The sequence below is a fragment of the Scyliorhinus torazame genome, chromosome 10 (genome assembly GCF_047496885.1).
Source record: "Scyliorhinus torazame isolate Kashiwa2021f chromosome 10, sScyTor2.1, whole genome shotgun sequence".
Taxonomy (NCBI): Eukaryota; Metazoa; Chordata; class Chondrichthyes; order Carcharhiniformes; family Scyliorhinidae; genus Scyliorhinus; species Scyliorhinus torazame.
The window spans coordinates 73,892,945-73,910,405 of record NC_092716.1 but is presented as its reverse complement, the minus strand read 5'-3'; the positions used below and the strand labels follow the sequence as shown (position 1 = coordinate 73,910,405).

Genomic DNA, 17,461 nt, shown 5'->3' with positions numbered 1-17,461 from the left:
CAGACCGGCCGGCGTATTCTGCCACATGCGCAGGAGATTGTCTTATCTGCGCCGGCCATGGTGGAGCCCTACAGGGGCCGGCGCGGAAGGAAGGTGTGCCCCCCACGGCACAGGCCCGCCCGCAGATCGGTGGGCCCCGATTGCAGGCCAGATCACTGTGGGGGCCCCCCAGGGGTTGGATCCCCCCCCACCCCCCGAGGACCGCCCCAGCTGACTTACCTGCCAGGTCCCGCCGTGTGGACCATGTCTAATCCACGCCGGCAGGACTAGCCTGAAACGGACAGCCACTCGGCCAGAGAATTGCCGGGGGGGCCACTCCAACGGCCCCCGACCAACGTGGCGTCAACCCCGCCTCCGCCCGAAAACCAGCACCGGAGAATACGTCAGCTGGCGGCAGGGCGGGATTCACGCCGCCCCCCCCCCCCCCCCCCGGGATTCTCCGACCCAGCGGGGGGGTCGGGGAATCCCGCTGCATGCTATCGAACGGGACTCATTTTGAGGCCTCGGCGAGGAATGTCCTGCCAAGGCTGTACTCCCAGTCCCATTTCCTACATTAACAAGCTTCGCTGGCATTTATAAATCATGCCCCAATATCTAGACGCCCTCACCGCAGCCTCCGAACCTGCCGCCGACCCTGACCCCAGGTGCAGGCAAAATGCCACCCAGGCACCTTGGCATTGCCAGCCTGGCTCCATGGCAGTGCGAGGCTGGTACCTGAGTGGCACTGCCATGGTGCCCAGGGCACATTGCCAGGCTGGCAGTGCGAGGGTGCCCAGGTGGCATAAGGGGTGCCAGGATACCACCCTGCCTAGAGCCCAACCACCCAGGGACCCTCACTCTCCTGGGACACTCCAATTGCTGGTACATTTGGTCCATGTTTGGGGAGACCAGTACTATCTGGCGCTTGCTTTGGGTTTCTGAGGTGCGGGGGTTAGATCCACACCTTGGATAACTCCGGCGAGTGCATATTAAAGTGATGTTTACTGCAACATTTTAATATGCAAATTCACCTGATCTGGATCCTGCCCACAATGGTGATGTCTAATGTGATCCTGCTAGGCACCCTAACAGGCCTTCCCACCCTCCCTTTCGGGCCCCCCACTTTTCAGGACCCCCAACATTTATCAGGCCCCTTCATGCCTGTCCTTTATCTCCCCATCGTCTGTTTCATGGGCATGGCCCCCCTCAGACCCTGACCCTTGGTAGTGCCAACCTGGACCTGGGCATGCTGGCACTGCCACCCTTGTACACTGGCAGTTTTGCTGCTAACCTGGAAGTGCCACCCATGTACCTCGGCAGTGCCAAGGTGGCAGTGCTAAGGTGCCAGGCTGGCAATGCCATGGTGCCTATGTGCCAGCGGGAGAGCCAGGGGGGCACCTTTCTCTCTCCCTAACCACCCAGGAATCACCAATGGCCTGGGAACCACACCTGGTGTCGTTACCTCTGATTTTAAACGGCGCTCGGCCGGGGTCTCCTTGGCACAGCCGATAGATGCTGAGTGGTTGTTTGATCCGCCATCAGCATGGCTAAATGGGTTTATAAACTCACTTTTCCCGTGCAAGACTGGGTCCCGCCCATTGTGAGCGTGATCCAGATCGGCTGTCTCGGTAATCCCGGGGGCGGACTCACCCAGGATCTACCTGTCACGTCCTGCTCCGATCTCGGCGGGATGCTTCCAGTAAATCGCGCCCTATATTAAATTAACATTCCTTTTTTTGTCATGGTTTAGATTTTAATTTTAACCAATTCTCTTTCACTTGTTTGCCAGAATGTATTCTTTTGCACCAAGCTTTCTGACATTGGTCCACAAGAATGTGGGTAGTCAGTCTCAGGTACATCCTGTAAGCCCAATAGAGTGGGAGAGAAGGGGAAGGTGAAGCAGACAGGAATGAACATTCCTCCTCCAAATCCCACAAACACAATTTATCAGGGCCTGTTCGGCTCTATCACACATGGGGCACAGATAGCACCACTCTCATCCTAAAATTGAGGTCATACATACAGCACTGAACCCAATTTGCATATCAAAAAGGGCCTACTGACTGAAACAAGTAGGTGATTCGGACCCCAGCAGTCTGCTCCAAGCTTGCAGTGGACCAATCAATGCCACTAATTAAATTATATGGCTACCCAGCCCAATTATAGGCCTTACTGTTCTACAGAGGGAAAATCAGTCCCACCGTACTCTATCAGCTTCGGCACTTTTCCACAGTGAAACCTAACTCTGCTTTTACTTTGTTCTGAAGACACTTTGTTCCTCAGGTTCATAAATGTGATGTGGTAATTTCAATTGCTTTACATAAGAAGCTGCTTTAAGGCTAGACAAGCAATAAAGTGGTCGCTCTAGAGTTACTCCATTATTCTGCTTTAACCCCAACTCTTCAAGTTTAAGAGTTGTGCACTCAGGTTCTTGAAGTTACAAAAGATAAGTGACTTGGAACCCTCTAAACCATAGGTGATTTACCCTCAGAGCAGGCTACTCCTTTAGCCTGACATCAATTATGTCAGAATCGAAGTTGCACTTCCATACAGGCCAGATTCCATGAAGTGTAAAACATTAGCAAAATAAATGTTTTTGAAGAGCAACGAAAGAAATTACACTTGCAAAAGGAACCAGCTGACAGTCTAGTCCTAACAAGTGAATATGCTTCAAACCATTGTGAAAGCAGAGCAGAGACTTTCCTTTGTATTCTTTTCCTTAGAGTGTCCTTAACCCAACAGTTGCCTGCACTGCTGAACATATGTTTTTGCAGAAGTACTGAGGCAGAAAGGAAGTCTTTGTTGTAGACCAGTCTTTTGTATTTAATTCTCTTCTCTTTTGGTCAGATCCAAACATAAGTTACAGCAAGCACTTATGGTCCTTAATGAATGCTGAAGAAGTCCGTCTGCTGCATGCTTCAATAATGATTCAGAATTACAGGACAGAATCAAGCTACAAAAGCGCACAAGTTAATCCATTTCATTGTGCTGGTGTGTACAATCCACATGTACATTGCTGAAGCCAAATGTTACCTAAAAAAGGAAGAAACATTTGCTCACAAAAGCAATTTTGTCACGCTTTCTATTTTAACCACTTGTGTCTTGTATTTAGTCTGGTAATAACATATGGCATATGATTAATAAGTGCAAAGTACTAGTAAAATTATAATCAAACTGTCCTTTAGGAATAGAAACATTCATAGCCAAGAAGGGGTAGAGAGCAATAGAGAGATTGCGAAAGGGAGAGAGGGAGAGAAAAAGGGGATTTTTAATGTGATGCGTGAGGGTCAGTGCATCAAAGGTCAAAGGGGCAAAACTCCCCCAAAAATGTCTATTGTTAAATGAAAAACTAGTTTGTGGTCGGATGCACAAAGCAAAAGCTAAACAACTCTGCTATGGAGACACAAATAATGTGCTTTCATTGTGACACTTTTACAATAAGTTATTTTGCTTAGAGGGCTCTTGCTTCTTCCCCATATAAACCTCCTGTGCACATCAGTAAAAACAAAAGGAAGACAATTTAAATTGTAGCCATGTAGTACGATTGTGATGTGACCTCAAAGGATGGTCCACTTCTGTTTGCTCGATAGTTTTGTGACAGTTCACAAAAGAATTCTGACTTTTAATTACCAACTTAAACAACCTAAAATCCAGAACAACAAATACTGGGGCAATTATAAAAGTACACATAATGTGTAGTGGTAATGATGAACATGTCACATATTCGATTATCTGCAACGGACTTCTGCCACATGGAACTATTGACAGCCCTAAATGAACAAACCACGAGAGTAATGCAAATATTGCTCGAAACTGAAAAAGAGACTAATTGAGCTCTTGTAATATTAAAGAATTAAGCAACAAAAACTATTGAAGAGAGTTGTGAGAAAAAGAAACCAAAAGGCCCTCAGACAGCTGAAATACTGCATTATGTGAGAAAATAAAACTTACTAGGTGGCAGGCTTATGGGTAGGATACTCACTTCCAGGTACATTATTCCATATTCTTTGAATTAAGCTAGCTTCCATATAACATTGCATTGCTTTAATTGTCCCTCACAAACCCAGGCTAACAAATGAGGAAGAAATTGTTGACACTTTGTTCCGGACATTATTTTGTGGGGGAAAAAAAATTAATTTTAGATATGTAGAATTTTATATGTAGGGGTTTCACGACCAATGCTTATTTTGCCTTTGGGTGGTCTAATATGTGGCACCTTCATTGTTACCATTGTAATTAATAATTGCCATAGTTAATGGTGTTTTAGATTTTATATTGTTTAAACAGGTAATCAATCTTTTTCTGCCTTATCTAAAAATTCTGCGAATAAGTCAAAATTATAATTCCCCCCGTGGTTACTAGGGGAAATGTATTGGAGAGGCAGCACAATGTGATACAGCACTGATGGGTTGCACAACCAAGTTATGGAAACCAATTCCAACGGGTGGGATTTTCTGTTTGTTCCCGCCGGCCAATTCTTCTGATCCTGCATGCGGATCCCTGGTGGCCAAGGTGCAAACAATGAGAAACCCCGGTTACAGCAGCGGGACCGGAAGGTGTTGCTACCTGCCAATGGTTGTGTTCTGCCATACATTGCATACTGCGGCGGATGTGAAAAATCCCACCCAATCTCAGTTTTGGTACACAGAGGAGACTGGGTGTTTCCCTGCACAGATAGCAGGGAAAATAGAAGCAAAAACCTGTTGTCATAAAAGTGTAGCTTCTATAAGAAATTTCTGTATCATTATAAAATGTTAATAAATGTATTGAATATTACAGAAATCTTACAAAGAAAGCTTCCGTGACAGTTTCCTGACAGAAAAACATACGACAGGCTTGTTGTCACTGCCAAGAACATGACTCTAGCACAGACATTTCTGATAGGGTTCGATCTCATGAGCCATATGTAAACCAACTGCCTGGGAAAGGTTAAAAACAGGCTCTCAAGAGGAAAGAAATCACTCCTTAAGGAAAGAGTTTTTTGAACTATTTTGGCTTCGGCCTTCTTCAGAAGGAAGAGGTCTGGGGAAGAGCTTCCTAACTTCGGCTTGAGAGAGCCGTCTTGGACTGGTAAATCTGTAACCGATCCTATGCTTTTTCTGTCGATTATTTTTAAACTGCTACTTCTTAATAAACCAGTTTAAAATTACTTATGAGCTTGACCTCCTTTTTGGGTAATCTGTGCTCCCAGACTAGAATCTTACACTTGTGAATAAGTTTGCATCCTTTTACTTGGATGTAAATAGTGTGTAGTCCAGATAAAGTGATGGAAACCCAAACATCTGTTTTTTATGTTGACAGAAGCACAAAGCCTACATCACAGAAGGAGGCCCTGTGCTCATCACACCTTCCATTTCATCCTCTGGTACCATTTCTATAGTCTTTGAAATGTTGCTTTTTGAAATGAATATCCATTACGTTTTGAAAAACTGTTATGGATTCTGCTTCCACTACAGGGACGGGATTCTCCGACACCCCGCCGGGTCGGAGAATCGCCGGGGGCTGGCGTGAATCCCGCCCCCGCCGGTTGCCGAATTCTCCGGCGCCGGATATTCGGCGGGTGTGGAAATCACGCCGAGCCGATTGGCGGGCCCCCCCTGGCGATTCTCCCGCCCGCGATGGGCCGAAGTCCCGCTGCTGGAATGCCTGTCCCGCCGGCGAGAATCAAACCACCTCTCTTACCGGCGGGCTCCGGGGTCCTGGGGGGGGGGCGGGGCGATCTGGCACCGGGGGGTGCCCCCACGGTGGCCTGGCCCGCGATCGGGGCCCACCGATCCGCGGGCGAGCCTGTGCCGTGGGGGCATTCTTTTCCTTCCGCCTTCACCATGGTCTCCACTATGACGGAGGCGTAAGAGACTCCCTCCACTGCGCATGCGCGGGGATGCCGTGAGCGGCCGCTGACGCTCCCGCGCATGCACCGCACGGCAAAGTCAGTTTCGCGCCAGCTGGCGGGGCACCAAAGGCCTTTCCTGCCAGCTGGCGGGGCGGAAATCAGTCCGGCGCGGGCCTAGCCCCTCAAGGTTAGGGCTCGGCCCCTCAAGATGCGGAGGATTCCGCACCTTTGGGGCGGCGCGAAGCCGGACTGATTCGTGCCATTTTTGCCACCGGTCGGCGGACATCGCGCCGATTGCGGAGAATCCAGCCCCTGTTTCTGAAGTAATTCCATGAAAATCATCTTAACTTGTCCCTTTGGTTCTCTGGTAATGATCATAAATTTATTCCCTCTTGTTATTGACTTACCCATTAGTGTAAATAATTTTTCCTCTATTTACCTCATCAAAAGCCTTTAGTTTTTTTGATGCCTCTATGAGATCTCCTCTTAACTTCTATTCTACTAAGAAGAATCCCAGTTTCTCCAGTCTCTCCTCACAACTAAAATTGTTCATTGTGTCATCACAATGAATTTATTCTGCATGGGGCAGCACTGCTGTCTCACAGTCCCACAGGTTCAATTCTGACCTTGGGGTGACTGTTTGTGTGGAGATCGTACATTCTTCTCGTGACTGCGTGGGTTCCTCCGGAGCTCCGATTTCCTTCCACAGTCCAAAGATGTGCAAGACATGTGCATGCTAAAATTGCCCCTTAGTGTCCAAAGGTTAGGTCGGCTTACGGGGATAGCATGGGATGTGGACCGAGGTAGGGCGCTCTTTCAGAGGGTCTTGATTCTATGATTCTCATTGGTCTCAATATCCTTCCTAAAATAAGGCATACGAATCTTTACTCAATGGAGGTGAATTCACCTTCAACAGGAGTGTAAAACAGACAGCAGCGAATTGGTGGCCCATTATACATCTAATCCAATTTTCCTTTCCGGTGAAGTCTTATTTATTTCTACATTTTCCACACCTTTCACTAGAAGCTACAATCCTTGTATTTTTTTTATTTTACAGTTTTAACAACTTGTCCTCCCACTTGTATAGATCTATGTTTTTGAATCCCTAAGTCTCCCTGTTCCTTTTAAAATTTTATCATTTAGTTTGTATGCCCATCATGGGTCACATGTTTCCATACTGAAGTTCATGTGACAGCATCTGCCCACTCAGTTATTCTGTTTACTCTTTTGAAATGATTTATAGCACTTTTCATATTTAACCATGATTTTTTGACACGTTGCATGCAAATTTTAATCCACATTTTGCCTGTGTATATAGAATTTCTGCGCTTTTCGTGCGGTGTTGATGTGGCCAAATTAATTTATTCCACTGGGTGAAATTCACCCATGGCCCCGCCAGCGTGTTCAATGGCTGGGTGGGAGCAGTGGTGGGGGATGGGGGGGGGGGGGGCGGAAGAATTCAGCTAGAGTTCAAAAATCAGCTTTATGCTGGTGTGAAATTCCTGCAGGATCTTCCACTGGTGCCTGCCATGGTGGACTAGGAAACCCGCTGGAAGCCAGTGTGAAACTGTTATGTATCCCAATAATGGGAGACAGATCAAGGCCCGACGGAAATCTTCTATCCACGACCGATTCTCTGCGATGGCAGCAGGAAAACACGCCAGTCCAGAGCACACCTGGAACTACGTGACATGCAGAAGTTGGAGCTCACCTGAACAATGCCCGGGACTGCCTCCGAAGTTCGAGATGGAGGCCGACACTAACTCTGGAACCAGAACACCACAGCAGAGGGCGGGGGAAGCATGCACAGATGGATCTTCCTTGTCATCAAGAAGGTACATCTTCCAGCAGCGGAGTGTTCCCAGAGATCCATCTTTTTTTCAGGAGGTTCATCTTTTTTCTGAAGTCGCTCGGTGACGTTGGCCGCATTTTCAACATGGCACCCAGATATGATGGCAGGATGTGCACCATCATACCCACTCCGATATGGAACACGGTGCAAAACCCCCAGGTGCATAATTCATGAGGTTGAGGCGGAAGATATGATTGAAAACTAGAAACTAGTACAGCTCTAGGACCCACACTATAGGAAGGATGTGAATGCATTGGAGAGAGTGCAGAATTGTTCTCACTTGTAAAAGGATCACGAAGAAGAGGCCACAGATTTAAGGTGATTTGCAAAAGAAGCAAATGTGATGTGAGCGATATTCCAACCGAGGTCTAACTTGTGTCGTGTATGTGTTCAGCATAACCTCTTTGCTCTTGTAGGCTATGCCCCATTAAAAAATTCTAGAATACTACTTGCTTTATGAACTGCTCTCTCCACCTGTCCTGCCACCATCAATGATCTATGCATATTGAACCCAGGTCCCTTTGCTCCTTTTAGAACTCCTTTCAGAATTTTACCACTTATTGCATATTGTTTCTCCATGTTCTTCCTGACAAATACATCACCTCACACTTCTCCTCATTGAACTTCAACTGTCACCTATCTGCCACTCCACCAACTGTCCTCTTCACAGTTTACAATACTTCCAGGTTTTATATCATCCACAAACATTGAGATTGTCTCCTGCACATTAAGATCGAGATCAGAAATATATATCAGGAAAAGCAAAGGTAAATTAAAATGTGGAAACTTTTATCATAATGGAGAAATCTGAAATTCCATAAATATAAGATTTGTTTTTCAGGACTAGGGAAGGTGTTCAATAGTAATTATGGGCATAATACACTCTTAACGCCTAGAAATCCCTCATCTAACAAGGACCGTTAAAACGGCTTTTACAGCATGCCGAATAGTGTAACATTGGAAGTTCTTGTCAGCTCAATGATTTATAATCAATTGCAGGAATTTAAACAATCCATCCTATTCAAAAGCATAGAATCGCTGATAGCAACTTCTGGATTTCCACATTTAACTGCACATTGAAAACTCCAGAAGGCACTTCAGAGAAACTTGCCTTCAAACAACTGCGCAACCTCAAACTAACCAGCCTTTAGGAGAACAGAGAACACAACACCACACAATCCTGCCATGGCAACCTCTGCAAGATGTGCCAGATCATCGACATGGATATCACCATTACACGTGAGAACACCACCCACCAGGTACACAGTACATACTCATGTGACTCGGCCAACGTTGTCTACCTCATACACTGCAGGAAAGGATGTCCCGAGGCGGGGTACTTTGGCAAGACCATGCAGATGCTGTGACAACAGATGAACGGACATTGCACGACAATCGCCAGGCAGGAACATACCCTTCCAGTCGGGGAACACTTCAGCAGTCAAGGGCATTCACCCTCTGATCTTCGGGTAAGCATTCTTCAAGGCAGCCTTCAGGACGCATGACAACACAGAATCGCCGAGTAGAAACTGATAGCCAAGTTCCGCACGCGTGAGTACGGCCTCAACCGGGACCTTGGAATCATGTCTCATTACATTCATCCCCCACCATCTGGCCTGGGCTTGGAAAATCCTACCAACTGTCCTGGCTTGAGACAATTCACACCTCTTTAACCTGTGATTATCCCTCTCTCCAGTCGCACCGACCAGACCTGTAAAGATTTAATTATCTGAAAAGACTCGCATTCAAAGTATCATCTTGCATCATTGTCTACATATGAGTTTGTAGAACCAGCCTCTTCACTCTGATGAAGGAGCTGCGCTCCGAAAGCTAGTGACTCCAAACAAACCTGTTGGACTGTAACCTGGTGATGTAAGACTTCTTACTGTGCCCACTGCAGTCCAATGCCGGCATCTCCACATCAATTTCAGAGAGAAAGCAAAGGCAAATGCTGAGAGTTCTGCACCATTAATCCTGCAGGTTTTGACCATTGTAAGCCCTAGTTTTGCCAACACTTTTATGCAGCAGCTTATCAAATTTATTTTCTGTAATATTCCGCATGGGACCTATGGGGTGGGAATGCTTGTCTTCCTCGTGTTCCTTGCAGAGTACGAACTCTGCCGCTAAGGGCAGGGTATCTCGTTCATCAGTGTACAAATGGTCGGCCAGTGAGGCACCGACCAGAGGAAAACCCGATAAGGATCTACCAGGTTGAGTACATTATCGTTCTTGTAAATAAACATTGTTCTTATCTTACTCGGTGTGGACTCCCTGTGTTCTTATTAAACTGGCGATGAGGAGTAAACTGGTTTGCTGTCTCAGCTGAGCCATCCCCCCGATTTTCTGGACCAGGTTTGGATTTATTTGATTCACCATGCCTCTGTTTGGGTGGTTCGATGCATTTGACGCCAGTGTTGAAGACAAAATTGACGTTTCAGTGACATTAATTTGAAGCATTGGAACTTTGCACCTAAACATCGTACCACATTCCCAATCCCTCTTTCAGCTGTAGCCACTTAAAATGGCCAACTCCCGATTCAAAATGGCGAACGGCAAAGGCTGATGGGAAAGTCAGCCAACAAGACACAAACAAGCAGCTGCAGGTTGGCTGTGTATTTACCTCTGGAAAGGCCAGACACTATCGATACCAGCAACCATCAGCATAACAAAACAACAGCCATCTGCATACTAATGAGCAATCCCCGGGAACAATAAGCAACATTTAGACACATAAAGCAAAACCAGACTCTTCGGCGCCAGCAGAAGCCTACACAAAAGGAGATGAACGAGCACCTCAAGACCGCCCATCGATCAGAGAACCGCTCCAGCATTGGAGAAAATCGAACCAAGTGATTGGGACAAAGTCCAATCACTTGGGACCAGGTACACAGTCTGCCCCGAAAGGCGGGAAGCCCCTGGGGACTATAAGAATTGAGCCCAAGTTCAAATCGCTCTCTTCACTCTTCTCTTCCTCTCCACCTCTTCGAGCTCTTCGTCCTGCCCGGGTCACCCAGCAACAACGAACCAATTGACCGTGACCGGAGCAGTGAAGATCGAATCGTAAGTTTAATTCAACGTTCGCTACGAGATAGGCGCTCCTAGCTACCAATCTGTACCAACTTCGAATCCCGCAGGCTTAGAACCCAAACCAAAGGCCATTTGTTTCCCTGACCTGGTGGGCCAGTTCCAAGTTAAGTATAGGCCTGTTAGTTGTAGAAGTAGCTTAGACATAGAATTTATGCATGAGTAGCGATTACTGTGTATAATAAATGTGCTTTGATTTAAACCTTACTAATCGGCGTAATAGTTTATTGATCATTACTCGGACTTGAACCACGTGGCGGTACCATTAAGATACCTGGCGACTCAAGAGCAAAGGTAATAAAACAGAGCAATTGAACTAAGGCAAAGTTAGCAACACAGCCATACCAAGCTGAGATGTCTGTGGAGCAGTGACTGATTCCATGGCACAGTGGTTAACACTGCTGTCTCGCATCTCCAGCGATCCGGGTTAATTTCTGGCCCCGGGTGACTGTCTGTGTGGAGTTTGCACTTTTTCCCCGTGTCTGCGTGTGTTTCTTCCGGGTGCTCCGGTTTCCTCCCACAGTCCAAATATGTGCAGGTTCGGTGGATTTGCTGTGCTAAATTGCCCCTTAGTGTCCAAAAGGTTAGGTGGGGTTACTGGGTTACGGGGATGGGATGGACTTGTGCGCTTAATCAAGGTGTTCTTTCAGAGGGTTGGTGCAGAATCGATGGGCCAAATGGCCTCCTTCTGCACAGTAGGGATTCTATGATAAGCTAATTTTTGCAAAGACCTGGGATGGAATCAAACTCTGATTCCACCATAATAAATTTCCACTATATTACTTGATTCCTTATTGAAGAAACACACTGAAAAGGGAGGAGGAGCGGATGCTATTGGGAAAGGAAATTTCCAACCCCTCTCTCATATTTCTGTAGGACTCAATGCTTCAGTGGTGCAACATGATTCAGTGGTAGCACTCTATCTGAGCCCGAGGTTAACTGGTTTGAGTCCACTCCTCCAGAGACATGAATATAGCCTGATATTTCCAGTATAGAGAAGCTCTTCAATCTCTCCAGACTCTACCACAATCACAGAGACAGTAATCAGAGAATTTCTGTAGATGATTGTTCTTTAACTGCCCACAAGGAACGCATCCAGGTTGCAGCAAACAAATTCTCGAGTGCTGTCTCCAAGGCCAAAGGCATGCTTCAGCTCGCACCAAACACATACTCTGAGGCATCAGAGATAACACCAAAGATGATGCCGAATACCCACTCCTGACACCAGCATATTTCAAGGACAGTGGGCAGAACAGGTAGCACAGCGAAGCCAGTGACATCAATAAGTCGGCCAGAGCACTCTGGCTCCAGGCCCTACGCCAAGGACATAAATGGCCACAGGGAGCGGGAAACAGCAGGATGCCTCCACACTGATAAGCATTCCTGGGGACACACCTTGACGTAACAGTAGGCCACACAAGATAATGAAGATTGGGGATTGCTGATTGGATATGGGGGCGGGGTCACTATCTGCAGCTAGGGGAAATGGAAATGTCAAATGTCCACAATTAAACATGTTACAGCTGATACACGTGAAGCCTCTGTCACATTAATCTTCACAGCGAGATTGCCAGCACCCCCTGTTGACCTCTGTTTCCCCATCCCCCGGGCTCAGTGGTCCAAGATTAAACGCCCTCGAGGCAGACCCCATTCAGAGGATGAGTGTGAGTGCACTGTCAGCAGAAAGACAGGAGTGAGACTTTAGCATAAACTGAGGAACACCAGCGGTTACCGCACATTGAGTGGTCATCACTCTCCTGCCTTGTAAATTGACCGGCTGACAGTGCCGATACAGGCCCATCACCCTGGGGTGATATTACACAGATCCTGGAAGGTTGGAACAGGGTCGTCAGATGGGGGAGTGGGTGGGAGGATGGGGGAATGGCGAGGGGGTGGAGGAAGGGGGTTTGAGACAGTCTCCTGTGACACATGCTGTCTGTAATCGCCTCGAAAGACTAATGACGCCTGTCCATCTTGGGCCGTCGCTGGCGAGCCTCTCGGGTTCCTCCTAGGCCTGATGGGCGGCGGTATTTTCAGGGTGTGCGGCGGCTCCTGAACACAGGATGCTGCCTCCAGCCTGCAACAACGTTGCTGCCTTCTCCGGCGTCTGGCCGCCTGGGCTGTCACCAGCACTGTGAGGTCATCCTCTGCAGGACCAACACCACCACCCATTTTGGGATCTGTAAGGAATTGGAGAAGGAGAGAGATTGACAAATCCCCAAGCCTCCCGCACCCTTACATGCCCCGCCTTCTCTCAAAGTTTCATCCAGCAAGCCACTGCTGGAAAATCTCGCCCTGCACACTCACCCCTGGCCACAAATGGAGCCACTAGACCCCAGATCCCTACTGGGAAATTAGAAAAGAAACAAATGGGTGAACTCGAGAAGTTGTTTATTCCTATTTGGCACAAGAGTAGAAGGGAACTGTAACCAAACCATGGCTTTTAAGGGAAATTAGAGGTACTATTAGATTAAAAAAAGAGGCATGCAAGAAAAAGCAATAGACCAGAGGATTGGGAACAGTTTAAAATTCAACAAAGGCAAAGCAAGGGATTGATTAAGAAGGGGAAAATACAGTATGAAAGTAAACTAGCAGAGAACATAAAAACTGACTCTAAAAGTTTCTATAGGTATGTCAAGAGAAAAAGATTGATAAAACAAATGTAGGCCTCTTACAGTCAGAAACGGGGGAATTCATAATGGGTAACTAAATTTGTACTTTGCTTCTGTCTTCACAACGGAAGACATGAATAATGTGTTGGAAGTTCTGAGAAGCAGAAGTTTTAGTGAGGAGATGAAGGAAATTAGTATTGGTAACAAAATGGTTTTAGGGAAATTAATGGGGTTGAAGGCGGATAAATCTCCAGGGCCTGATAATCTTCAACCCAGAGTACTTAGGAAAGTAGCCCTAGAAATAGCAGATCCATTGGTGGTCATTTTCCAAAATTCTTTGGACTCTGGAATGGTTCCTATAGATTAGAGGGTAGCTAATATAACCCCGCTATTCAAAAAGGAAGGTAGAGAGAAAACAGGGAACTACAGACCAGTGAGCCGAACGTCGGTAGTAGGGAAGTTGCTAGAATCCATTATCAAGGATTTCATAGCACAGATTTGGAAAGCAGTGGTATAATCAGACAAAGTCAACATGGATTTAGGAAACGGAAATCATTTTTGGCAAATCTACTAGAATTCTTTGAAGATGTAACTAGTAGAGGTGACCTGGGAGACCCGGTGCATGTGGTTTATTTAAACTTTCAGAAGGCTTTCGTCAAGGTCTCACATTGCAGATTACTATGTAATGTTAAAGCTCAGGGGATTGCGGATGGTGTCTTGAGATGGATAGAAAGCTGGTTAGCAGGCAGGAAGCAAAATGTTGGAATAAATGGGTCTTTTTCCGATTGGCAGGCAGTGACTAGTGGGGTACTTCAAGGATCTGTGCTAGGACCCCAACTATTCACATTATATATTAATGATTTGGACGAAGGAACTAAATGTAGTATTTCCAAATTTGCAGATGATACAAAGTTGGGTGGGAGGATGAACTGTGAGGAGGATGCAGAGATGTTTCAGCAGGAGTTGGACAGGCTGAGTGAGTGGGCATATGCAGCTGTAGTATAATGTGAATAAATGTCAGGCTATCCACTTTGGTAGCAAAAATAGGAAGGCAGATTATTAGTTGAATGGGTGTAAATTGAGAGAGGTGGATCCACAGCGAGACCTTGGTGGGCTTGCGCATCAGTTGCTGAAGGTAAGCCTGCAGGTACAGCAGACAGTAAAGAAGGCAAATGGTATGTTGGCCTTCATAGCGAGAGGAATTGAGTATAAGAATAGGGATGTTTTACTACAATTGTGTAGAGCACTGGTGAGGCCACACCTGGAGTATTGTGTGCAGTTTTGGTGTCCTTATCTGAAGAAGGATGTTCTTGCAGCGGAAGGAGTGCAGCAAAGGTTTACCAGGCTGATTCCTGGGATGGTGGGACTGTCATATGAGGAGAGACTAAGTTGGTTAGGATTATATTCATTGGAGTTTAGAAGAGTGAGAGGGGATCTCATTGAAACTTACAGCATTCTAACAGGATTAGACAGGGTAGATTTGGAAAGAATGTTCCTGATGGTGGTAAACCATTTAGGGCTGAGGTGAGGAAAAATTTCTTCACCCAGAGAGTGGTGAATCTGTGGAATTCACTACCACAGAAAGTAGTTGAGGCGAAAATGTTGTGTAATTTCAAGAAGTAATTAGATATAGCTCTTGTGATTAAAGTGATCAAGGGATATGGGGAGAAGGCGGGATCAGGGTATTGAACTTGATGATTAGCCATGATCATAATGACTGGTGGAGCAGGCTCGAAGGGCCGAATGGCCTCCTCCTTCTTCTATTTTCTATGATGTGGAGATGCCGGCGTTGGACTGGGGTGAGCACAGTAAGAAGTCTTACAACACCAGGTTAAAGTCCAACAGGTTTGTTTCGATGTCACTAGCTTTCGGAGCTCGGCTCCTTCCTTAGGTGAATGAAGAGGTATGTTCCAGAAACATATATATAGACAGATTCAAAGATGCCCGACAATGCTTGGAATACGAGCATTAGCAGGTGATTAAATCTTTACAGATCCGGAGATGGGGTAACCCCAGGTTAAAGAGGTGTGAATTGTGTCAAGCAAGGACAGTTGGTAGGATTTTGCAGGCCAGATGGTGGGCGATGAATGTAATGCGACATGAATCCCAGGTCCCGGTTGAGGCCGCACTCATGTGTGCGGAACTTGGCTATAAGTTTCTGCTCGGCGATTCTGAGTTGCCGCGCGTCCTGAAGGCCGCCTTGGAGAACGCTTACCCAGAGATCAGAGGCTGAATGCCCTTGACTGCTGAAATGTTCCCCGACTGGAAGGGAACATTCCTGCCTGGTGATTGTCGCGCGATGTCCGTTCATTCGTTGTCGCAGCGTCTGCATGGTCTCGCCAATGTATCACGCTTCGGGACATCCTTTCCTGCAGCGGATGAGGTAGAATACGTTGGCGGAGTCGCACGAGTATGTACCGCGTATCAGGTGGGTGGTGTTCTCACGTGTAATGGTGGTATCCATGTCGATGATCTGGCAGGTCTTGCAGAGATTGCCATGGCAGGGTTGTGTGGTGTCGTGGTCACTGTTCTGAAGACTGGGTAGTTTGCTGCAAACAATGGTTTGCTTGAGGTTGCGCGGTTGTTTGAAGGCAAGTAGTGGGGGTGTGGGGATCACCTTGGCAAGATGTTCATCTTCATCGATGATGTGTTGAAGGCTGTGAAGAAGATGTCGTAGTTTCTCCGCTCCGGGAAAGTACTGGACGACGAAGGGTATTCTGCCGGTTGTGTCCCATGTTTGTCTTCTGAGGAGGTCGGTGCGGTTTTTTGCTGTGGCGCGTTGGAACGGTCGATCGATGAGTCGAGCGCCATATCCCGTTCGTACGAGGGCATCTTTCAACGTCTGTAGATGTCTGTTACGCTCCTCCTCGTCTGAGCAGATCCTGTGTATACGGAGAGCTTGTCCATAGGGGATGGCTTCTTTAATGTGTTTAGGGTGGAAGCTGGAGAAGTGGAGCATCGTGAGGTTATCCGTCGGTTTGCGATAAAGCGAAGAGCTGAGGTGACCGTCCTTGATGTAGACCAGTGTGTCCAAGAATGCAACTGATTTTGGAGAGTAGTCTGATGGTTGGATGGAACTTATTGATGTCATCGTGTGACTTCCGGTTGCGGCAGGGATGAGCTAGCTGCACGTTTCGGCGGCTCCAGCTCCGACGGAACTTTGGGCTCTTTTAAGAGCCCCAACGGGGACTTGGACGGCCGTAAATCCCGGTGCAAGGCGCGAGGGAAGGGAGTCCCCCCCGAACGACGGAGGGAAAAACCGGCGGCGGCGGCTGCAGCCCGAAGAATCTGCAGCCAGAAGGTCAGAGGGAGTGGAACAAAATGGCGGCGGAGAAACCACAGGTGACATGGGGGCCTGAGCAGGACGAGGTGGTGAGACGGTGCGTGGACCTGCTGAAGAAGGAGGTAATGACCCCGTTGTTACAGGCAATTGAGGGGCTTAAGGAGGCGTTAAAGACCCAGGAGACTGAACTTCGCGTGGTGGAGCAGAAGGTATCAGGTATTGAGGACGAGGTCCTGGGCCTGGCGGTCAAGACTCAGACGCACGAGGCACTTCATAAAAAGTGTGCTGATAGGATTGAAGCCCTTGAAAATGGAGCGCGAAGGAAGAACCTTAGGATACTAGGTCTCCCGGAGGGTGTGGGAGGAGTGGACTGTGGAGCGTACGCAAGTAAGATGCTGAGCTCACTGATGGGTGCTGAGGCCCCTGCGGGCCCCATAGAGGTAGAGTGGGCAAATCGGATCCCGGCGAGAAGACCAAAAGCGGGAGAACCACCGAGGGCGATAATCGTGCAATTCTACCGCCTTAAGGACAGAGAAGAGGTCCTGAGATGGGTTAAAAAGGTGCGGAGTAGCAGATGGGAGAATGCGGTGGTAAGGATCTACCAGGATTGGAGTGCGGAGGTGGCGAGAAGGAGGGCGAGCTTCAACCGAGCCAAAGAGGTTTTGCACAAAAGGAAGGTCAAGTTTGGGATGCTGCAGCCGGCAAGACTATGGGTCACGCATCAGGAGAGACACTATTATTTCGAGAAGGCGGAGGAAGCATGGTCCTTCATCAATGAAGAGAAACTAGACCGGAACTGAGGGACTGATGCTGCAGGG

At 47.4% G+C, this 17,461-nt stretch overlaps 1 protein-coding gene across 3 annotated transcripts in view; it reads right to left on the bottom strand.

Annotated features, from left to right (window-relative positions):
• The window catches only part of fto (FTO alpha-ketoglutarate dependent dioxygenase), a 637,435-nt gene that overhangs the window by 349,147 nt on the left and 270,827 nt on the right, over positions 1–17,461 (bottom strand). The window contains exon 8 of one of the 3 annotated variants that reach the window (XM_072518266.1): positions 2,794–3,012. The exons of the other annotated variants lie outside the window; for them this stretch is intronic. Coding sequence (XP_072374367.1) covers positions 2,950–3,012 — 63 coding nt within the window. The 3' untranslated portion in view covers positions 2,794–2,949. Of the gene's footprint in view, positions 1–2,793; positions 3,013–17,461 lie in introns of those variants that run through there. 3 annotated transcript variants of the gene reach the window in all.